The sequence below is a fragment of the Cynara cardunculus genome (genome assembly GCF_001531365.2).
Source record: "Cynara cardunculus var. scolymus isolate 2C chromosome LG 17, CcrdV1, whole genome shotgun sequence".
In the NCBI taxonomy this organism is placed as follows: Eukaryota; Viridiplantae; Streptophyta; class Magnoliopsida; order Asterales; family Asteraceae; genus Cynara; species Cynara cardunculus.
Genome location: NC_037544.1, coordinates 6,750,111 through 6,774,649, shown reverse-complemented (window position 1 = coordinate 6,774,649; position 24,539 = coordinate 6,750,111). Strand labels below are relative to the sequence as shown.

At 35.6% G+C, this 24,539-nt stretch overlaps 2 protein-coding genes across 4 annotated transcripts in view; both read left to right on the top strand.

The window, feature by feature from the left end:
* The first annotated feature begins 435 nt into the window (after positions 1 to 435).
* Positions 436 to 14,356, top strand: LOC112500637 (LMBR1 domain-containing protein 2 homolog A-like). Of its 2 annotated transcripts, none has more exons than XM_025104160.1 (14): positions 436 to 752; positions 1,630 to 1,706; positions 2,449 to 2,607; positions 3,246 to 3,459; positions 4,263 to 4,349; positions 4,457 to 4,596; positions 5,938 to 6,018; positions 8,379 to 8,443; positions 9,448 to 9,623; positions 10,438 to 10,568; positions 10,666 to 10,753; positions 12,035 to 12,248; positions 12,354 to 12,460; positions 13,725 to 14,356. In XM_025104160.1, exons 1-14 carry the CDS (start codon positions 585 to 587, stop codon positions 14,169 to 14,171), a joined length of 2,154 nt encoding a protein of 717 aa, XP_024959928.1. In that variant the 5' UTR covers positions 436 to 584; the 3' UTR covers positions 14,172 to 14,356. The 2 variants fall into 2 exon arrangements, with proteins under 2 accessions (XP_024959928.1, XP_024959927.1); XM_025104159.1 differs by having other exon boundaries at positions 2,446 to 2,607.
* Positions 14,357 to 15,814: 1,458 nt separating this feature from the next.
* LOC112501047 (probable DNA helicase MCM9) overlaps positions 15,815 to 24,539 on the top strand; it is a 32,800-nt gene continuing 24,075 nt past the window's right edge. For both annotated transcript variants that reach the window (XM_025104687.1, XM_025104686.1), the window contains exons 1-10: positions 15,815 to 15,942; positions 16,065 to 16,167; positions 16,516 to 16,651; positions 16,897 to 17,035; positions 18,318 to 18,384; positions 18,752 to 18,923; positions 20,925 to 21,024; positions 22,269 to 22,366; positions 22,467 to 22,532; positions 22,715 to 22,807. In XM_025104687.1, the coding sequence (XP_024960455.1) occupies positions 15,818 to 15,942; positions 16,065 to 16,167; positions 16,516 to 16,651; positions 16,897 to 17,035; positions 18,318 to 18,384; positions 18,752 to 18,923; positions 20,925 to 21,024; positions 22,269 to 22,366; positions 22,467 to 22,532; positions 22,715 to 22,807 (1,099 nt within the window). In that variant the 5' untranslated portion in view covers positions 15,815 to 15,817. The remainder of the gene's footprint in view (positions 15,943 to 16,064; positions 16,168 to 16,515; positions 16,652 to 16,896; positions 17,036 to 18,317; positions 18,385 to 18,751; positions 18,924 to 20,924; positions 21,025 to 22,268; positions 22,367 to 22,466; positions 22,533 to 22,714; positions 22,808 to 24,539) is intronic.

The window sequence follows — 24,539 nt, the reverse complement described above, 5'->3', positions numbered from 1 at the left end:
ACCAAACGCTTACCCAGGTAACCGCTTACCAAGTCACATTACCTTACTAGATGAATATGATAAGTACCAAAAATCTTACCCGGTAAGAGGGAGACAAAGACCGAGAGTCTTACTCTGTAAGTGAGGGCGACGGCTCTTACCATGGTAAACGCTTACCGGGTAAATTGTTGCATACAATACCGTTTTGGTGGACAAAAGTCTTACCCGGTAAATAAGTGATAATGTTAAATTTTACTAGTTAACGCTTACAAGATAAGTGTTTGGTAAACGGTCCCTAAATTATGAGAATAAAAAAGAAAAAACCTTAATTTTTTTTGAGACGAAAAGAATAAATAATTATGTTTAAAAAAAAAAATTAAACCTCTTTTTTATTTTGTATAAAAATACATTTTCTTTTACTTTTGTATATGTATGTATATGAGAATTGTTGGGCAGGGGAAGAAGGCAGCTAAACGAAGGAGCAACCGACGGGAGCGCCTATTGACGACGCTTGACCAAATCTCCATTGAAGGATCTTCTTCTTTTTCAACGTGTCGTTGAACAAATTGTGTGAATTTTGCAACAGGAAGAAGGCGAGAAGAATCATGTGGGTATTCTATCTGATTTCCTTACCCTTGACCATGGGGATGGTGATCTTCACGTTAAGATACTTTGCCGGACCTGACATACCTCGTTACGTTCTCTTCACCGTTGGTTACACATGGTTTTGTTCTCTCTCCTTCATCATCCTCGTCCCCGCCGACATTTGGACTGTATGTTTTCGTTCTTATCTCTAATTTATTTGAATTTTGATTTATGGCCAAGTGCATGTCGGTTTTGTGTTGCTGTTTGTTGAAACGAATGATAATTTCAAAGTTTGCTTAGCATTTTGGTTGGATCAGGAATGTAGAACCCTAATTGTAGCTTATTGGAAACGGGTCTGTGATCGGTTAGGTGAAAAATAATTCACCTTCCAATTTGTTGATGTCAAGCCTAGCACTTCTTCGCATATGAAATTGATATGGACCTTTCTTGCACAATTAACAACAACATTGTGCTATGTCACCACCTGTTTGCTTTTTGGTTGCACCATTTTGTAGTCTATCTTGGTTCTATTACTTGCTTGATCCACCTACTCTGGGGTAAAAATCTCGTTGTTGGGTCATTCTATTCACGTTAATGGTTATAATGTGATCATGTTGGGGATTAACTGTTGGTTTTTAAGGTCAATTGACGGCAGTGTTTTTAGAAGTTATTTGTGTGTACGACTACCTTGTTTTAGTCATATTGTATTCTTGATAAAACTCGTACGGGTTGGGTTTTTCTTTAATGAGTTTGATGATGCTATGATTTACTACTGGGCGTCAAAAACACATGCAATCAGGCATGCTCAAGGTCCAACCCTGAGAATGATGTCATGAAGTAGGAAATATGTAGACCATCTGCATGACTAGGAAACATTCTTGTTTGCTCGACTTTCTTATTTTCATGTTGGCATGCTCATAGATTTGTTATGTTCCATATTAGATGTGCATGAGCTCCCAAAGAATAAATCAATATGCATGCATATGACATGGATGTTTGACAAGCCCCCGTCATAAATTTACACTACTTGTTTTAAATTGTCTATATTTTTCTTCCTGTGTGCAGGCTATGAGTGATCAAAACAGGGGAGGCATGTCTTTCTTTTGGAGCTGGTCATATTGGAGTACATTTTTACTTACTTGGTATGCCTTATGTTTATATTTGTACTTTCGTTTATCCTCTTCTTACTTCTAGCCCCTAGATTAATACTTCCACTGGCTTCACAAGAAGTTGAATAAATGGTCAAAAAGCACACATAAAAACGATTCCAGGTAATGTAGTCTCCATATCCTTCAGTCTAACCATCAAAAGTCAACATAAAAAAGGTCCCATCTCTGAACCAGTGATGGTGAAAATGGAATGAATTTAGTTGATGGTTATCTAACCTCAAATGTCCCAAAAAGGAAAGGTAACCCGAATCTCACATCTCAAGTCCTTAGAAGCACTTGTTCTTGTTATTGAGATGTAATTCACCTATATCACATCTTTTGGCTATATCAAGGAGAGCACATTGAGGACGAAATAATGTATGTTATTTCCATACTATGTTATCACTTTCATTTTTAAATCCTGCTTTTGTGTCTGCACTTTCTTTAACATAAGTTTTGGTCATAATTTTTGTCTTTGTACTAACGATCACCATAACATGAAATCACATCAAAAAAAGGATAACCAGTCTATTATAATTTCGTTACCTTTTGTTATTGTGTACCATTTAATTGAGGCATGTCCTTCATATTCTGCAACTGTACAAGCTTTCTTTTGCCATTGTTGCTACCTTTTAAGCTTTCTTGATGGTTATATCTTCCATAGCTCCATACCATATGGGCTTCTAGATGCATATCCTATTCTCATAAATCTATATTGAACAATTTTTCTAAGCAGGGCTGTGGTACCTATCCTTCAGGGTTACGAAGATGCTGGGGATTTCACGGTGACGGAAAGATTAAAGACGAGTTTACATGTGAATCTAGTGTTCTACCTGCTTGTTGGCTCTGTTGCACTCTTTGGACTTATCCTGCTTATCTTAATGCACCATAACTGGTTTGTATCTTAATACCCTTACTTATTTGATGACAATCTTTTATTTTGTTGTAAATCCTGGTTTACATGCGTAGACGATGTAGACCTTTTAAGTACGGCTGGTTGAGTTTTCTTTGTTTTGTTTTCCAATGTGAATGGTTAAGTTCATCAATAAACAATGAAACATCTTCTTTAGATGTAATCATGCAAGCTTCTTTCCTTGTGGGCTTTACAGTTTATATTGAAAAGATGGATTGCATTACTCTTTAGTGGTTACGGAAAGCAAAAAGGAAGATGTGAAGTCATGCTATCAATTCACATCAGATATATTTATTTGATAGAATATATAATATTATCTGTTTTTTTAATTGTTTTGAGACAAAAATTTTCATTTGTATGCCAATAGTTATGTGTGTTTCTTCTATATAGTTTGTTCCTTTAATTGATCTTGTGAAAGATTATGCATTTAGTGTTACCATGATCAAGTATATGACTATCTTACTGTCCTGTTAAACTTTATGGTATGCATGGCATCCCTATAGTATTCTCAAAACTTTACATTTCTCTAAAATCAGAACTAGGATTCCAGTTTACTTACTTTAGCTCCTTAATTGCGTGAAACTTTTCCTTCCTTATTCTGATTCTCAAATGGTTGACAGGAGAGGCGGTATAATTGGATTTGCCATGGCTTGTTCTAATACATTTGGACTCGTGACCGGTGCATTTCTCCTTGGCTTTGGTTTAAGTGAAATTCCAAAGGGCATTTGGATTAATGCTGACTACATCACACGCCAAAAGGTGCTGTCCCATAAAGTGGCTAGGGCGGCTTTACAACTTGACGATGCTCATCAAAACTTGTCAAATGCTATAGTTGTAAGTGTCACTGTTTACATTGTTGATTGGGCTTCTTTCAAGTAATACTCTGACACTCATGATATTACCGATACTAGTCATCTCTGTATAACTCTCTTCTGGTATTTTTAATGATGAATACATGTTATAATACAATAAAAGGACAACTATAGAGCGTGTCTTACATGTTTTTACAACTAGCATAAATTAGTTGAAGGGTGGATTTGTGAGAGTACTGTTGCTCTTGTTTGAGTAGTATACCGGTCTCTTTCTGTAATCATTTTGTGGCTCTTTTTATCATTGCAAAACGACTTAATTAAATGCATCTACATTTAATAAGGTTCATTTGTTTCTTATGTCCCCAGTCCTGGTCATCATATTCAGCCTCTTGGTTGTGGTAATTTCCAATATTTTGTATCTGGATAGGCTGAAACTAGACTTTTTTTCCTAGAATAGGAAGAAATCGATGCATCAAATATTTTGTTATTGGACTTCAGTGATGTGCTTGTTAGAGAGTATACATACTAGTGAGTAGTGATGCTACTTAAGAGCCAAATGTTGGTTTATCCTAGGACTCGAGTAATTTTATAGGAAATTAGAAAGAGAATATTTTTCCCATAAACAATACCATGTCATGATTTCATTCTGTTCTCTCCCTTGGTGATTTGTATTGAAGTTAGATGAGATATGCCTTAATTTAGTTGTTACCATTTTCTTTACTGATGGACATTTTTTTGTAAATGATGCTGATATGAATGTTATATGACTAAAACTGTGTAATTTTTTTTGCTCTTCCTCTAACATATAATGATTTATTGCATTAGGTTGCCCAAGCAACATCGAAGCAAATGTCAAAACGTGATCCCTTGAGACCCTATATGAATATCATCGATAAAATGTTGACCAATATGGTAAATCTTCTTTGTATATCTGTGCGGCTTTAAATATATTATGCTATTTGTTTCACTTTCTTATTTTGGAGCTACAAGACACATTGATATTAATATCTTTTGTCCAGCTTAATGAAGATCCCTCTTTCAAACCCCAAGGGGGAAGGTTAGGGGAAAATGATATGGATTATGACACTGATGAGAAATCTATGGCAACACTAAGACGCCAACTCAAAATAGCTAAAGGCGAGTACTACCGTTGTAGAAGGTAAGCATCAAAAGGAGTTATATTTGTGGAAGCAAGTGTTAAAGAGTTCTATCTTGTCAATGATATGGATTATGTCACTGATGAGAAATCTATTGTGCATTATCGTACTATCTCAGTAAGTTGTTATGTTTGTTAGGATGGACTTCTATCTTGTCAATTATCACCTGCCATTGAGGCATTTTCATGTTCAGAACATTTGTTTGGATGTCAGCCTAAACCTTGCTTTTTTAATTTTATTGTGTTAATAGAGTTTTGCAACTTGCAAGGCATGCCTAGAGATGGGTCTACGGGTGAGGCCCTTAGGCCCATGAAGGTGCAACTTTGTGTCTTGCTTTGGCTGAGGCTAGCAGCTTCAATGAGGCATCTCACTTGGGCTCTCTGGTGCATACGTGAGACAAAAAATTGTTGAAGCAGGAGATGCAAGTTGATTTTTGGCTAAATAAAAAAGTAGACTGTCCTGGGTCTTTTAGTTTAAAAGAATTCAGAGGCCATTAAGTTTCTTTTTAACCAATATACTACACAAATAAGAAAAAAACAGTGACCAATTAACATTAGGGTCTAGGTCTGGCTCTGGTAGACTTCATTTCCTCCTCTCTGCATCTTCACTTCCTATCATGTCTCTCAAACGATTACTTTTCATGGTGTCAGGACAGGGACCAAGTATGTTTGGTGCGATTCAGCTCTAGAATTTTTGGAAAACTGGTTCTTGGTTAGCTTCCATTCCAAACTGCTTAAAACCAACCAAAACCAGAACTGAACCATTTTTCTAGAAGATTTTGAATGACGCTTTACATTTTCTTTCCTACTTTTCTGAGCACAAAGCTGACTAGCTTAGAGCGCAGATATGCTCTTGCTTCTGGTTCTCTTTTTTTTTTTTGAAACTCCGTCTATGTGTCTCATTGGCTTCTCCCCGCCAGCTGCCATGGTCTCTGATTCTCCACTTTGCTTAACCTACTTGTATCACTGCAGTGGCTACTTGTACAGTTCTCCCACATTATACGACCTGTTTGACTTTTTCAACCCAGCCTACCTTTTATACTTATTTGACCACATTTCCAGGGTATAACAATGGATTAGCTCCATAGGTTAAGTTTGCACCTTATTTAGTGGGCTCTTTTCTAGGTTCCGTATGGTAGACCAAATACTATTTAGTCAAGGTTTCAACGTTACTATTTGTTGATTCACCAAGATGGAAGCACCTGTTTCATGTCATGGGACTTAATATTACATATACCATCACTTCATCCTTTCACAACCATTTACTATCACAAATTGAAGTGACATGTTTAGTTCTTTGTTTCATTGTTTGCTTAATCATTCATGTTTTTCCTTGTTGATCAGTGAATATATGAATTTTGTGATGGAAGCTCTTGAGCTGGAGGACACTCTAAAGAACTATGAGCGTCGTAATGCTACTGGATGGTTTGCTCTCAATCCAGGCTTGTTATTCTTCTCATCGAGTCTCTCTTCATCTAAATATGCTTTCACATTGTAGGAATGATCCATGCCTCTCTTTTTTCTTCTATCATGGGGTTTCCTCCCATGAGTCGCTATGGGAATTATTGTCACTTTGTGATGTGGCCAGGCTTTGTTTATTGTTCTGTATGATGCTTTATGTATGGTGCATGGTGTAAAACTGGTAGAATTAAATTGTTGGTCTCCAAGTTTATTATGAAGATCCACTGATTTCCTGTTTGTTATCTCCTATTTATTTAGTGAACCACTAAGATATAATAGTTCCATGGACCATACATATTGAATTTACATGTTCATATATTTTCATCTATGCTATTGACGCTCAGTGTAGTGTGGTGACATTGACCATATAAAATCTTGTGCACCTATATATGTGGAGGTGTATGGAGATTGTGTTATTGTATTGCTTTTTAGTCATATTTATTGAAGCATCAAGATGCTAATGGAATTTTAAATTGCCATGTGCTGGTAATAACATGTTGCATGATAATTAATGCTGAAGAAAAGTTTGAGATGGTGAATTATGAAATATGAAGTGGTTGAGTAAGAAGGGATATACTTAACAAATATGACATATTGATATCTTAAATGACAACATTAATCTCTTTAAAGTAGATCTAGATAACATAAATCATAGACCCCTTTCATGCCTAACAAAAAACATGACGTTTTTTGGCATCCATATTTCATAGGGTTTGCGTCAATGGTCCAAAATCAATTCATGGTTAAATTATCATGCCTTCATCTCTTTACTTCCTAGCAACTGAATTAAGTAGGAGGTATTAAACTTGATATTGATTTGTATTGATTGAAAAATAATAATAATCTGATACACYTTATATAGGTAAAACTAATTACACTTTGGACCCTAGACAATATTAATAATATAAACTAGACTAGTTGACTTAGTCTAACAGGAGGCGCATCATAATTTGATTATAAGGATGTGTATGAAGTTCTAACATAAGATTCTTCAATGCATGTGATAATCTCAGAATGCTTAATTTGATCAGGGTCGGTCCTGTTAAGATACAAGGGTTAAGGGTACACTCTGGACCTACCCTGGAGTTTCTATTTTCTAATTTATTATGTAAATGCTTCTTTAAGAAGATGCCCAAGTTAGTAGGTTGAGGTGAAGTACTTGAGTGTTATGTTATGTGTTCAAGTTCATGGTTGGTCCCTTCTTGTCCTTATTTTTGAAATAAGTTGGCTTTGTTGACCAATGCACTATTGTAAATTATAAGGTTGTTTTCAAATTTAACTTGAGTTTCTAACCTTAGATGCTTATGTCTCCATGCATTTTTTGATAGCTAATGTAGTTATCCAAATATTTTTATTTTATTTTTTTAACCTAAATAATTCTTTAATCAATTTTATGAACAAGGCACAAAGTATATGACACTCAAGGGAAGGAGTACAATACAACTCTCATCAAGAATTTGCTTACTTCAAACTTCAAAGTTGATTATTTGATTAATATGATGTTATTTGATAATTTTTAATTTTCTTTGTAGATCTATTTGCTCTCTTTTATAATTCTGTCTTCAAAAAAATTATAGTAGTGCTTTCTGAAACTTTTACTAAAGTTTTTTCACATGCCTTCTCGGAAACAGTCTCTCTGTATCTTGATACAGAGGGAAGGTCTGCGACACTCTGCTTACATCTTACCCCTCGCAGACCCTACATCCGGTTGGGATATACAGGGTTTAGTTTGATCATTATGTTCAAGATTTGCATAGATAATGAGTTGATTAAACTGAAATTTGTGCTTGTAATTTTCTCAAGGATTTGCACTGATTAAAATTTATGAGAATTAAAGAAATTTCTAGAGATTTTGGCTGGTGAAAAATGATAAAATGTTCTTTTTTACATTTACAGTTTTGAGACATCATGGAAAATTGATTCAAGATTTATATGGTTGATTTTTTTGGGAAAATATATAATTTCATTCCATCTTTTAGTACATCATACAGAGTAAGTTTGTGATAAAAAATAAAGGTGCTTGAGCAAATTACACAAATTCGTTTCCTAGCTATATTTTTTTGGAATGGTAAGTCACTTGATAGTCATTCTTGATCCACCACTGATTTTGAAGTTGTTAATCAACAAAAAAGAAATGTCATGTCACACTTTGTACAATGTTTGCAAGACTTCAGATTATTTATTAAGTGTAAGATGATAACTTTGTTTATGTTGTGGACCAAACTTGTAAAAGAACCTTTATGCAGGGGCTAATCTGCAATTTGTTATTTGAACAGATTATTCCCAAAAAAATTAACCATTATTCCACTTTGTTTAACCTGCAGGAAATATATTTCAAGCTTCAGGCCTGAGCGTTCAGGGAAGATAGGATCTTGTCTTGATACGATTGGTAATCTTTTCTTTTTCCAAATTTTGATATATTTCCATATTTTTTATATCAAATATGAACTTTCTTCTGGTTTTTCATGAAGAACACTTTCGTTATAGTTCTGTGCTATACATAATTGATCAGCATAAACAGAATCTTGAAGGAGGAAGATTATGGATAAAGGATTATCGGATATTTAATGGGGCCATATTAAGAGAGATAAAAGTGGGAGTTAAAATTGTAGACCCTGGTGTTTGAAGCATGTACTTAATGTTTTATTCTTTTTCACTATCCCTTAAATCACTATACACAAGTCTTCTTTGTAGTATTTGTGCTGTTCTTTTCTTGTGTACTTTTAAGTGTCTGAGCAGAGGGGTCCTTCGGTTGACTGCTTACATGGTTTTGCTCCCTTTGCTTTATTGCCCATTGCACATGACTACCTACAGAAACTAATTTACTTTTTGATTCTATCTTTTTCTTGGCGTTTTAGTGTAGAATGTAATCCATATTTTAATATGTCGAATTGCTTTCTTATGTAAGTTGCATTTATGATTTTCATTTTGTCCATTATATGAGATGAGGTCTTTAAAAAATGCTTGGGGTATATATATAGGGTCAGGTTCAGTGGAAAACCGCAAAAAAAAAATGAAAAAATGAGGAACACGCTAGTGTCTGTTCGTTTGGACGGTATGCACATGTGCATACAAGTAATTTGGAAGCAATTAATAACTGTTTCTGGTTTTATGCACGTGTGCATACCGGACAAATTGCTTCCAAATTACTTGTATGTACATGTGCATACTGTCCAGATGAATGGGTACCAGGGTGTTCCTCAGTTTTTCATTTTTGTAGGTTTTCCCTTGAACCTCCCTCTCTCTCTCTCTCTCTATATATATATATATATATATATATATATATATCAGTTTGATGTGATGTGCATTTATAAGATTTATCTCAATACATCTAGGATGGTTTTCTGATGCTCTTCATAATTCATAAAATCTTGGTTATGGATTAATTTGTAGAGCTCGTATGGCGGTGTATCCTGAAGAAGCAACTCAAAAAGCTTTCGGCTATCATACTGGGTTGCTTGACTGTTGCAATTCTTCTAGCAGAAGCCACTATACTGCCTAGTGGAGTTGACTTCTCTCTTTTTTCTATTATAATTAATGCAGTTCAAACTAGTGGAGTGCTTGTGCAGGTAACTTCTCTCTCTTTCCTCAAGTGTTCGGGCATGCAGAACCTGTGTGTGTCCAAACACCTGTATGCTTGGTAATTTGAAACAATTTAAATCTCGGTGAACTATTTTTTCACTTCCCTTCATCCCAAAATAAATTAAACATTTTTTTTGACTTGCTGTGAACTAAATGAACATTTCTCTTTCGGGTAAATTTCTCTCCATATCTACTTGTTTGCAAATGCTAGTAACATTGGTTATGTTCACAAGATTCCTCAATTGTCATTCGCTGAGGGGCATATTAGATATTTGATCAAAAATCAAATATTCTCATTAAACTATGTGCCTAGTGGAAGGATGCCTTTTTAGGACGAAGGGGTAGTATATAAAAGAAAACATTTTGCTCTAGGAAGACTAAGGGGCCGTTTACCGTATGCTTACCCGGTAAGCACTTATCGGCATGAGACATCACCCTCACTTACCTTATTAACATTCTCGGTCATCAAAATGGATTGTTGGTAAGCGTCTTAAACCCCATAAGCGCTTATCGGGTAAGAGTCACCCCCTCACTTACCGGGTAAGACTCTTGATCCTAGTCTTCTCTCTTACCGGGTAAGATTCTCGGTCCTTGTTATGTTGACCCAATAAGGTAATTGCACCAGTAAGCGCTTACCAAGGTAAGTATTTAGTAAATGGCACCTAAGATGAGAAAGGGTTTGCAGTAAGCCGAAGGTAGGAAGTATTTTATTGATTTCGTATGCATGGGAGTAGATCCGTTGTTTTCTTCTCCTTTCCTCTATCTTTGAGACTGATATTATTCTTTTCCACCTATTTTCAGGTTGTTGCTTTCATCCCCCTGATGTATATGTGTGTTTGCACTTACTATTCATTGTTCAAAATTGGAAGGTTGACATTCTACTCACTTACTCCAAGTCAAACAAGTTCAGTCAGCCTGCTGATGATATGCTCGTAAGTGTTTTTAGTGTTCAATATTCAACCAAGTCTCGTTTGAAATATATTCATTGCAGTGATGTAAATGACATATTGATGTTAAAATCTCTACCAGGCAGGTGGCACGATACGCACCCCCAATCTCATATAATTTTCTAAATCTTATTCGTCTTCCACGAGATGCCCAGACTGTCTTTGAATGGGTTAGACTTTAATCTGCAATCTCTTTTTAATTGCATCTGCAATCTAAATGAAAGTTCATAGTTGGACAAGAATCTCTGGATCAAATACTATAAATGCCTTGCAGGGAACAAAAACAAGTACTTGCAGTTCATCCTCCTAATTTACTATATCGATCATGCAAACCATTTCCCTGATGTAATTTACTTTAGTCAAAGCAGGTCTCTCAATCAACATTGAGCAGTCTACCCAAAGAAAATCTCCATGCATTGCATGCGTTTGCTCTGAACCTGGACCCTAGTTTGTGCTGTTTGTTCGGAATGTGAAAGTAACGATTTTACCAGTTCATATTTGATATTTGTGTGAAGCTAGCATAACCTTTTGACAGAGAAAATTCTAATGATCATGTTTGATATAAAGAAGCTAGACATCCAAAAGCAACAGTGTTTGTGTCATTCTCTTCTTTATGTTGAATTCTCCATTGGAAATGCGTTTGGATCTTTTCTTAGAATTCTAGAATTCGCAAGTGATTGTTAGCCTTTTAGGCATATGCTTTCTTGCATCAATTTTGATGGGATAAGTTTTGTGTTAAGGTCTTAGCTGGAGCGGGGGGCCAGGAGGGCACTCTCTTCTAGCTGCAAGGCCGCTGTCATCTGGTGTCTGTTTCTTTAAAGTCAGTATCGTATATATTGCTTTGTATATCTCATTGAACAACCATAGCACCACCTTCCGAGATATTCACTTGTAAATTTCTAAGATATGGTAATATTATATTTAAGGAATAGATCCAGCGGTAAGTCTTTTATGAACACTGTATGATTATAATTTAGAATCCTATTAGATTGGGAATTGACTCTGCACTATTGATCTTCCTCAAATATGATAGATGATTATTTCTTATCATGTTTCTTTGCTTTGTCCGCCTTCTCATTAGTGATTTATGCAAGACTGCTTCAGCATATGTGTAGTTTCAGATTCTTTTATGATTGATGATTGATATGATTTTAGCTTTTTTTTGTCGAGAAAAATGGGTTTCTTAAACTCGATTTGTCACAATAAGAGGTATTTTCTCTGCCTTTGCAAGTGCCGTATTTTCATTTAATGAACATTCAAGAGATAATAGGAAAGCTGAGTCCAGAGAATCGGAGATGTCAAATATTGGCCTCATTTATTTGTAAATTCTCTTTAAAATAAATTTGGGTTATAACGGCAATATCCGCTGCTCTCCTTTTTTGTTTGTCATTTATGCTACAATTTATGAACTGTTCAGTGTTGACTAATCTTTGTCAGTAACATACTTACAGAGAATGGGGAAAATTGATGATGCAGTCCCCTTTTTCGGGCAAAACTTTAACAAGATCTATCCACTTATTATGGTTGTATATACCCTAATGGTAGCAAGCAATTTTTTTGACCGAATTATGAGTTACTTCGGGAACTGGAAGATATTCAGGTTGAGAAATGAAGCCGATGACCTTGATGGGTTTGATCCATCAGGATTGATGATTTTGCAGAAAGGTAAGTTCTATTCTTCTCCTGGGTGCTGCATTCCTCAAACCATGCTCTTACTTGCTTGATATTTTTGCACAAATAATTCTAAATCCCATCATCTTTTGTCCTTAGAACGCTCTTCCATCGGGAAAGGACATAAGGTTGGTGAACTTGTTATTCCCCTAGCAAGATATTTTAGTGATGCGACTATGGATATCGAATCTGGAAGCAATAACATGGTAAGTGATTTCTAGTTGATGCTTCAATATTATCATGGTTATATCACCACCAATTTAATGGAGTATTCATGAAAACGCGTAAAATGGTTGGTTAATTTGTTTCCATAGTAATAGGAACCAAGTTATCTATCTAGTTTAATCTGTTCTCTCACCAATACCAGTGTCAATTAAATGGGTACAAAATAGGGTCTCCACTCTACTGATAAAATACTTGTGTCTGGTTCCTACTATTTGAGTATTATCTTAGAAATGGCACCTCCCTGATTTTTAACACTTAGCAAGATGTTTTTACTTTATATTCTTAAAGATGATATGTTGTACGTTTCCCGAGTTCAATTTTTCCTTCATTTTAGAAACCCTCGTGGTTCCAAAGCGATGTCATATTCCTCAAATATGACTATTGTCTTCATCATCATGAGTGGCAATAAGTTCACTTTGCCAAGTTAAAACCACCCGGAAATTGCAGCTCCATCATTGTGAACTGCAATACCCCATATTGACTGGTCTCATTAGTTCTTTTTTTATTGAATCAGTTAGGGTATTAGAAATGACTGAGTTAGACCATTTTGTGTATGGTTAAGCTGTTTTGGAACCTGTTTTTCCCATAGCCATTCTACTAATTATCCAGCGACTGATACGCTAATCACGACTGTAGCTTTTTTGATTGTCTGAACAACTATATGCATAGTTAATAAATAATTTTCTCCAACTTATGTTTTCTGCACTATTGCTAATAATTTTTAATTCTCCTTTATTGTATTATTTATCTAGACTCGTTAAAACATCTCCAACAGATACTCTAAAATAGAGAAAATGGAGGTTTTATTCTCCATTTTGCTCTGAGGAGATTTTCTATATCGTTCTCTAAAATAGAGAAAACAAGAGAAAACTCCGAGTTTGAGAATTTTCAAAAACTTGATGGTAGGGGACAGAAATGGTTTCTTATTCATTCTCACCAATGAAATTGAATTATTATTTTATGTAAAATTTTAAAAAAATGTGTATTGGAATGATAAAATTATAAAATATTTTAATAATATAACTAAAATAGATAATCTGTTGGAGTTGAATGTAATTCTTTTTAGAGATTTTTAACTTTTGATTCTCTATAGAGAATCTGTTGGAGATGCTCTTAGATTACCATCACGTGCAATCGAAATGGCTTAATTCATATTTGGCAAAACGGTTATGCTCTTAGATTACCTCTAGTTTCCTCCTTTTATTTATTTAGTTATGAAGTTTTACATAACCCTTCGGTTTTTAGGTTGGTGCCGATTCAAAACCAACTCTTTCAATCGAAGATGGTAAGAGGGGGTCAGAACGATGGAAAACAGATCCCCACGATAGCAGTAACAAGGAGAATATCAACAGAAAATACAAAGCATTGAAGAGCTCAGACATAAATACGACCACATCAAATGCTTCTCTTCACACAGACACTCGGCCTAATATGGAAAATGGACAGCCGTCTAAGATATCGTCAACCTGGGTGTCGATGAAAACGAATTTCCAAAACTTGAGGACCAACATGGCGGCCAAGAGATTCATGCCGTTGCGTCAGTCGCAAGATACACAAGCCACACAAGAATCATCTTCTGAATCTCTGGATGAAATCTTTGAGCGATTAAAACTACCTTCACGAGATGATCGACGGTACAGGGATGAGGACGATTACGGAACGGGCCCCAGTAACCAGAGTGCGAGCAGGTGAAGGGAAGGAAGGAAGTATATAAAATTTTGTTAATAGAGGGTGAAGATAGCAGGAATGCATACGAAATGATAACTATATATGTATACTTGTAGAGCATAGAAAGGGAAGTGGTTTAGAGGAGTTGTAAGTTTGTATGTGCATAATCTGGCTACATACCATATTTCCGTTGCAAAATCTTTAGTTTATATCCACATTTTTGTCTTAAAACTCAATTATGATGGTATTTTACCCTCATTTCGGTAAGCATTTATCGGTAATATTTAACACTACCACTTACATACCAGGTAAGACTTTAGTCCACCAAAACAACATCGTATGCAACAGTTTACCCAGCAAGCGCTTACCATGGTAAGAGTCGTCTCCCTCACTTACCGGGTAAGACTCTCGGTCCTTGTCTCCCTCTTACCGGGTAAGATTCTTGGTCCTTACCATATTCATCCCGTAAGGTAATGTGACTTAGTAAGTGCTTACCCGGGTAAGCGTTTGGTAAACGACCCCTTAGTTTTGTCTCAAGTTTATGTCGTATCAGATATGAGGCATTGTTTGATCCAATTTTATTTTGTTTCATTTACCAAACACACTTTTTTCCCTTCCATTTAGACGTCCTTTCATTTATGATACGGATGGTTTATCTTGTATTCGTCGACTAACTCATATGTAAATGTCGTTCACATGTCTTAGTCATAACATGATGAATAATTCATGCAAGTTGTCTTGAAATATCACTTTTATTAAAAGACATGTAAATTTGGTTATAAATGAATTAAACGTGCCACGAAATATGGTGAATGGCAAAGTGACCTTGTTATAACAACAAAAACACAACATCAATTGAGTGGACATTCTTCTATTTATGTCAAAGGGAATATTTATGCAAAGTTTCAAAGCGCAACCTAGTTTGTGGAGACTACTTCGGAAAAAAAGTTCGAGATCGAGTAAGAGATGTTTATCTGAGTTATGCTATCAAACCCTTCTTACCAGATCATGATGTTGATGTGGTAAGTTAAGGGAGAGATTTTTACTTTCAGAATAATCAATCTTGAGTCAGACTAGATTCTTACCAAATTATAGTTTCTGTTGGCAAATGATCTCGACAAATTGCTTGATAAATGTTTGTTCCGATACAAAATAAGCAAGGAAATAGTCAATTTTCTCAACCAAATTCATGTTTTAGCCATTTTCAATTAAATTCTGAAAGTCCACTATGATGATCAATTTTCAATCTATCTCAAGAATCCATGGTAGATTAGTAGAAACTTTAAGAACACTATAGAAGGAGATGAGAGAAATAGTCAACAAGTCAAGATCAATTTCTTTACTTGATGTTTTACAATTGAGCTCGTACTACAAAAAACACCAAGACAAACTATTTATAAGGTCAAACTTGAACCCTTCAAATTCAAAGTCAAACTAAAAGAAAAGTCAAACATAATGATTTTAAAATGATTATAGACAATATTTATCTTTCAAAATGAATACAATTAATACTGAAATTTAGTCCTAACAAATTCTCATTTTAACCGTGGTTTACGGTATTTACATAAAACCTATTTTTTTTTTAGTAGAAAAGAATCTTTACTCGACTCTTTCCCGCCAAAACCATATAAATCCCTTTCACCCTTGGTCAGTCCACCGGTGGAATTGAGATGGAGTTGTACGACAACCGGCCAGAGAAAATTCTGACGGATTTCTTGACGGAATATTACTCCGATCAGCTTCACTCCATCCTCCTCTCCTCCGATCTTCGTCTTCACTATCCCCTCTATGTGGAGTATGTATTCCAAAAGAAACTACCGTCTTATCTGTACCCTACAGTTTTCAAATAACTTTTCTTCCTCATGGATTCAGTTGATGACAAAGCTGACTTGATGTATCTATGTCTTTTCTTAACAGCTTTGCTGAAGTGTTGGAGCACGATTCTCCACTTTCCCATGAGATCCTTTTCGAACCGACCAAGTACTTGCGTATATTCGATGAATCTGCCAAATTGGCTCAGGTTCTTTATTATTGTTCTCTAGAATCTACTATTGTAGCTTTTGCATATGTATTTCGGTATCTTTTACTCTGCCATTCATCATTGTGTTAAGGAATGTCGTAAAGAATTTGATTTCATCTGATCAGGGCCTTGTTATGCTCTTAGAACATAGCCGTTGGGATATATGCATGAACATTGGAGTTTAGTTGAATATCTCATTTAACGGTTAGGAAAGGTCAAACAGGGTTAGACTTCGTAAAATTTTCATCATATTAGGGCTTCTGTAAATGTATTTGTGCAATGTGTTTCATGATTCTTCATTTCTTATTTAATTGCGAATTCTGATGCTGCTATGTTTTTGGGATTCAGGAGATCATGTTTGGACAGGCTAAGAAAGTTTGGGAGCATGAACGTCAGAAGGAAGATTTGGAGCGTCCACCTCCAAGTATTAAGGAATTTGTGCATGTTCGGATTGAAATCCACGGTCCCATGCTTGATAATCCTGGTACAATTACTTTTCACATTGAATTTTCTCTTTATTTTGACCTTTCTATTTCTCCATTCTAAGTTAGAGTCCACTTTTGAATTGTTTCTGATATCTAGAATACATGTAATTTTGAATGGTAACCTCGAGGAGGCTTGGTCATTTTACCCCAAATGGGAGTCTTATATACGAACAAAATTCCTTTTGCAAAGTACTCTTTAATTTTAGAACTTGAGGAGTAACTGAGATGTACTTGGATTATGTAGAGTTATGTCCGAGCATTGGACGTGTTCGTGTGAAGCATCGTGGCATTCTTCTCACTCTGAAGGGAACGGTAATTAGGTCTGGATCAATTAAGATGATAGACGGGGAGAGGGAATACGAATGTCGGAAATGTAAACACAGGTTGCTTTTCACTGGACTGTTCTTTTTCATATTTAATGAATTATAAAACACTATTATCTTTAAACATGATACAAAGTTCTAGTCTTATCCTGGTATACGTTCTTATCGAATCTGTAAACATTAGGATTTGTTTGATGGATATTCAACATAGTTAATGATTGCATACACTCGGTTCGCTTGATCTTGTATGTGCTTTTAGCTAAATATATTTTTGCATGATGTAGACTGTAGAAGTTGCAACTCATACTGAATATTTACAAGTCCTGGTGAAACCAGGTCTTTAGACATCCATTTGTTATGTATAGTATGCTCTATATACAACATAAACAGTCCTTTTTGTTCCTTTTTTGGCTTGATATGGATATTTCTTCAATTTCTTGAGTTGTTTAGCAAAAGGTAGCTTGTAGTTGACTAACTTGAAAGCTAGAGAAGTAGATTTGAAGAAAACATAGTTATATTTCGGATGATAGTTCACCTTGGGTCAAGTGAAGAGTATTTGTCTTCATGAAGAGGTACCTATATTTTTCAAATTCTTTTCTACCAGTAAAGTAGCATACTAGCATCTATAAAGAGCAGCTCATTATCGGCTCTTAAAATTTACGACTGATTTCGGTTGTAAGCTCAATATACTTTTTGGGCTGAGCCTGAACATAAATTTGCAAGAAAACAGTGTTGTCTGAGAGGACCCAATTTTGTTATGGATGAACTTGAATAAGGTAGGCTCGGCTCAGTAAGTTCGATTGGCAGGTTTGGCCACTTAAAATGGTGTTCTTATCATTGTGTCAGGGTTTGTTCTCAAATATCTTAAAAGGAAATAGGGATCATGTAATATTGATTTCTAGCATAGACAGTAAACTCCACACCTCAAGTTTTCTGCAATATTTTCTTAAGGCAAGAAAGAAAACCTTTAAAAAAGTCAAAGTAATCCTTGGCTCAAGTTAACATTGCTTTATGTCATCATTGTCTATATGAATTATTGGGTCAAGCCTAATCCCTAATATTCTGTTATATCTTCTTTAAGTTAAAACATGAGATTATTGATTCATAATCATTGAATCTATATGAAATCCTTGATTTTTTTTATTTATACCTACTCGTTTTGCAATATATGATAAAAGAACATGATTTTGTTGCCCTGTCGTTTTTTTATCGTTTTTGTTATTAGATCCCCATCCCATCTTAGAAACTTTGATGTATCAGAATACTAGTACTTTTAATGGGGTCTACTGTTTAGTAGACAATTTTTAGCCTTGAACTACTAACAGGAGAAGTTGATGTGCAGGTTTAAAGTTCATCCTGAACTGGAAAGCCGGAATTCCATACCGAAGCCAATATCTTGCCCTTCCAAGGTTATTATTTAATCTTCCTTGTTTCAATAATTCTAGACAAACTTGCCACCTATAATAAGGTGAGTAGGAATTGTACACACTACAATACATAACCCAAAAAAGGTAAGTTACAAGAAGGAACATGGGAACATGTTTAAATTAAGTTAATTTAAGTTTGAAAGAAGAAATGAAATAACTAAGAAAGTGGACCAAAGCACCTAAAATATACAGTTCAGGCTCTGATTAATTGTTTCGGTTTTGTTAGTCATATTTTGTTTCTTTAATACCATGTTATCTTTATGCTATAAATTTATAATTTTCATGCTTTATGTGTTCAATTTTTGTGGATGTTATTCTAGTTGTTGACTATATGTATATTCACTACCAGAAACCCTACTGCGAAAGCACCAGTTTTCAGCTCCTAGAAGGCGGCAAAATTTGTCATGATTACCAGGAGATAAAAATCCAAGAAAGCACTCAGGTTTTAGGCGTTGGGGCAATCCCACGCTCAGTTCCCGTTATTTTGCAGGATGATCTCGTTGACATTGTTAAAGCTGGAGGTACACATTATGGCAAGTTCGTTGTTTCATAATCTACTCGGCCAATATGTTATGTTAATAAGTAGCAATGCTTCATGTTTTCCTTTTCTGTTTTCAAGTTTATGTTGGGATTTTGAGAGCCATCCATGCAGCAGAATCCTGGATAAAGGATTCATATGCAAAGAAAATAGTTCGGTTGAAGTGTTGAACGCAAATTAGTATCAAATAAAGCTTCAAACTTTGTGATATAACGGCTTCAAAGGTTGCCTTTGATGTTGAATCTTTAGGCTCCAATGTTTCCATGCTCAAATGGTATCCACACGAACATAGGAACATCACCGAATCGCAGGAATGCCAATGCTACATTATGGTGCTAGTCATTGCTTCAAGAACAAGAGAAATCAGCTAATGGTTTCAAAGTTGTGTAAAAAATTTGGACAAACCCTAACCCTTCGGGTTTGCACCAAATATGGGAGAGAAAAGGGAGACTGATTTTTGGACGAGAAGAATGCCTTATTCATGTATACAAGGGTTTGCAACACTTGAAGCTTAGTCATTTTACAATCTATTATCTCTTAAGCCGTACGAGAATACAGATTTCTTTATAGTTAGACTACCTATTGAAGTATACAATATTTATACATGTCAAATGATACTCATACACATGCCTCACCTTGGTGAGGTCGGAACCTTTGACCTCTAGAAAGGTTGGATACTGAATACCGCTGGGCTATGTCCTTCGGTTATTTGACAACTCTTTCTAGTATAGTTCTCATATCACCCAAATTGATGTGTCATGTGTTCTCATTTCTGAGTTCCACACACTTTGAAACTTTGACTAGTGATCAAGTTGTCAAGAGATGTTATATAAATCAATATTAACCATGGATGAGAAGTTGGAGTAAGCTAATCGAGTGTAGCAAACTCCACCACAACCATTCAATTTCTTACTCAACTTTACCTCACACCCAAGCTAGCGAATTTGGCCTATTATTACTGGAACGTTAAGTAGTCAAATACATGGAAGCAAAACATTAGAACTGGACATAAACTTAAAAAGGACTTTATGAAATTAAAGGGAACTTTGAAGGGTAAATTAAATGCATAAGTTAAACTACAACTACTATTAGAACTAAGCTAATTTACTTTAAAAACGAACACCCTGCCAAACAGCAGTTCAAGATCCCCTTTTATACAAGAATTAGGTGATGAGTAAATACCCATTTGTTTGTACAAGAGTTAATGACCAAACCTTACATTATATATTTTTTACGCTAAGACCCACAAATGCTCTTCTCATTCATGACCTTGTTTTCCAAAAGTAAATCCTTTTTCTTTTTGGTACTATATCTTCCATTCTTCACATTTGGATTTCAAAATAACCTTCCAAAATCGGATTTTCTGCTTTGACAAACTGCTGTTGCTGTCATATGCTGCACCATTAGCTGTTTCAACGTATTCCCACTTTTCGGCAAAAAATTCACCTTAACAAACCTATTCACATTCCTAGCTCCATAAACAAGAAAAAGAATAAGAAAAAAAGGACTCAAATCATTTACTTAAGGATGAAATATAACGGAAAAACATGGGGAATTGATGCTGTGGGATCAGTCTGATTTGAAGTTAGCAAAATACAAGACTCGAATAAAAGTAAATTGTAAATATTCATGATGCCTAAAAACATATTCATAGACTAATATTAAGTTGCATCAAAAGGAAAGTATGTAAGCTAGAATTAAGAGATAAGAGATGATGATATGCAAATGCTTCAGCTATATCTTAGCAAAGATCTGGTTTCTTGTTTGTCCTTCAGCATTTGGGCATGCTTTTTCATCCTAGCATATTTTTGAAGAGGCCTAGTGTTATCACAGATTTACACGACAACCTAATATGGATCTTCTAATTTATATAGAGTGATGGCAAATTATGTTTTTGCACAACCGCTCTTTTATTTCTGTATTTCTCTGAAAGCCTCCTTCCTTCATGATGGCAAGAGGGTAATCCTTCGTAAATTATCTGCAGATGATGTGATTGTAACAGGAGTTTTGACAGCTAAATGGTCTCCAGAACTGAAGGATGTTCGTTGTGACCTTGAACCTGTATTTGTTGCTAATTACGTGAGGTATTCTATAGCTTCTTCTTCACTCTCAGATGATTAATAACGAGCACATGTTAAATTGAGCAAGAATTCTTAATACAGATAGATATGTCCACGGTCATTGATATCTGACTCGATGTAACCATAGTTGTTAAAAGCGGGCTTGAGGCGCGCCTAGGCTCTGAGGCTCATAAGGCTCGAGGTCTTGGGATTTTATAAAGTCGAGGCTAGGCGTATTCATGAGGCTCACTAAGGCCCTGTGCCTTGGCTAAGGCTCCTTGTGGGCCTAGGCGTGCCTCATAAAGAGTTACTAAATACCACGTCAAACCCCTATATTAAATAAGTTTTATCATCTTCTTATCTTCTAGACTTCTTAAAAATGAGTTACTAAGTAGATGATATAAGTCAAACCTTAACATCAAATACCCAGTTCTTATAACTTCATGCACCTTTCTCTATAATTCCCAGACCTTAAAACTTCTCCCTCATGGTTCGCGCTTTAAACCCTTCTCCCTTCTGCCTCTATTGAAGTACTGCTGGTTGCTGCGTTGGAGTACTTGCTACATATTTGAGTTGTGCATAACTCTGTGTGTGTGTGTACTTTTTTTTATAAGATGCGCCTCACATTCCTGAGACCCACGCCTATGCCTCGCGCCTGGGCATCGGGACCCTTTTGCTCCTAAGTGCGCCTCGAGCCTTTAACAACTTCGGATGTAACAGATAACAAAAATAGTTAGTTCAACTGGTAAATATGTACGATCCCAAGTCGCTATAGAAATAACATCAATCACAAGCTTGAAATGATGCTACATGCAACTAATAAATGTGGTTCTCACTTGAGGTATGGAAGATTTATGCTGTTTTTGAACAATGATGGTTGGTGTACAAAGCTTGATTAGGTTTTTATGTTGCTTAAGCTATAGATCCAGGTTTGCAATGGTGATTATTTGGCTAAACGACCCCTGTATGAGTTTCATGGTTTGCCTCATCAACGTGGAAAAAGAATAAAGAGCATGTACCGAGATTTATCTTGATGAGTGCCAACTCCAGAAATTTAAATGAGTTCACGTTTCAAATAAAGAACCAATAGAACTGGTTGAGTAGCCAGTGAGATTATAACTTATTCTTTTACTTCAGAAAATTTAAATGAGTTCATGTTGCTACCATTTCCTCATCTCATCTCTCTCTCTCTCTCTCTCTCCCCTCCCTCACTCCCTTGTATATACTCCATTGTTACTTTTGCTTTAACTAAGATTTTGTTGTTTTAGACGAATAAATGAAGTAAAGTTGGATATAGAAATCCCTGATGACATTGTTTGGAAATTCAAAACGTTTTGGTCAGATTTCAAAGACACTCCATTAAATGGTAAGATTGCATTCTTTGATGGTAGTAGTCTATTATTATCTATTAAAGCATCCTTGTATGCCTTATTGGTAGATTAAATGAAAACATAGTAACTCTACAGGTAGAAACGCTATTCTTAGGGCTATTTGCCCTCAAGTTTATGGTCTCTTCACTGTGAAGCTAGCAGGTAGCTTTTACTTCCAATTTCTCTCAAACATTCAAAATTGGTTTGCATTGCTAATTTGCTACCTCTTGGTTATGGATTTTAAACTAAGGTACTTGGGACGTGGTGTCACTGAATAGAGTTATTTTCTTCCTTGTAAGATCTAGTAACAGGGTAATGATGAACACAATTACTGTCCAATGTAGTTGCCTTGACACTTATTGGAGGAGTACAACATGTTGATGGTTCTGGGACAAAAGTACGAGGCGAGTCCCATCTTCTTCTTGTTGGCGATCCAGGTAATTTGTTGGATGATTTTAGTGTCATTAATCATATTGTTGTATTGTGATTTACATGAGATCGATGGGTTTTTGGTTAAGGTATGATTTGGGTTAGGAGGTGCGGAGTGCATGCTCGTATAAGCTAACTTAAATCTGAGATCGTCATAAAGCGGGGGTAAGGGGGCTGTGGCCTCTTGTGGTGCTCTTGCCGATAGATTAGAAGGCAAGATCAGAAGGCAAACTTGATTCAGAAGGTTAAGGCTTGATCAAGTCAGAAGGTTGATCTTCAGAAGTCTGATACTCAGAAGGGTAACTTGTTAAGGCAAATGTTCATAAGGCTAACTTCTTAACCGTCTAGGAACCGTTAAAATTAATAGTTGATTAACTACTCATGTAAGTAGGTTTGATCTCAATTTAGAACATAAGAAAAAACACAACAGAAACATGTTTACTCTTGATTTGGCCGGGAATGTAGAATGCAAATTTGGATAAAAGGGAGGCTTACTAGACCTATCAGCAGTATGTCCATGGTAGTGGATGTCTTCAAATCGACATAAGCTCATGCTTGGTTAGTAGCTAGGCTTCTCACTGATACCTTCATCATTGGTTCAACACTTATCCACTTGATCATTCGTTTGAGAGCTTATCAACAAATCTTGTTTCTTGAACTGATGATGGGTTTTGATTATCTGTAAGTCTGACTTTGTTCAGTGTCAATGGCTAATATCAGTTCATTGGGTTATCATTAAATATATCAACTGATGACCAAAAAGTCTTCAATCTCTTAATATTTCTAAGTGTTACAACTTGTTTGTTTACCATTGAATCTTTTTCTAAGCAGTGCTCAACAATCTTCGCCTATTTGATGATGACAAAACATTGTACATATAATCAAACACTTAGACAGGAAATAAATCACAACAGATTAAAGACATACATCTCCAAATGAAATTCCGTTACAACAGAAATGTCAGTTAAGATATTTGGAGATTAAACACAAGATTACAATACATGATGTCCTATCTATTAGTGGATCAGGTCTTTTAAGCTCTCCCGAGTTCCAAACGAATAATAATGGCTGACACATGGAAATATCAGAAATATCACTTTGTTGTTTACCTCAGACCCAAAGATCCACCATCTCCATTCATGACATTTATCGAAGTTCTTCGCAACTGTCCTCTCCATTATGCCATGACTGCTGAAGTGAATCAATGGAAGCCCCACTTCGCCAATTCTGTTCTCTGCTCTTGTCACCAACAACTTAACTATCACTGCTAATTAACTGAACCAAACCGTACATCTTGATGCCACTAATAGATAGGACATCATCTATTATAATCTGGTGTTTAATCTCCAAAAATCTTAACTGCTATTTTTGTTGTAATGGAATTTCATCCGGAGATGAATATCTTTAATCTGCTGTGATTTAATTCTTATCCAAGTGTTTAATTGTATGTACATGTTTTGTCATCATCAAATAGGCGGAGATTTTTGAGCTTTGCTTAGAAGAAGATTTGATGATAAGCAAACAGGTTGTAATACTTAGGGGCTGTTTGGCGGTTGCTGAATGGTTTAGTGCAGGATGATTAAGTGGTCAGGATGATTAAGAGACTCTGTATGATTTAGTGTCAGATAGAAAAAAGGTTGTTTGGAAACTGTTCTGAATGAACAGTCTGAATGACATAAAATTACCATTTTACCCCCCAGTCTTGTATTTAATGAAAATTAATGTTTGACAACAGTTCTA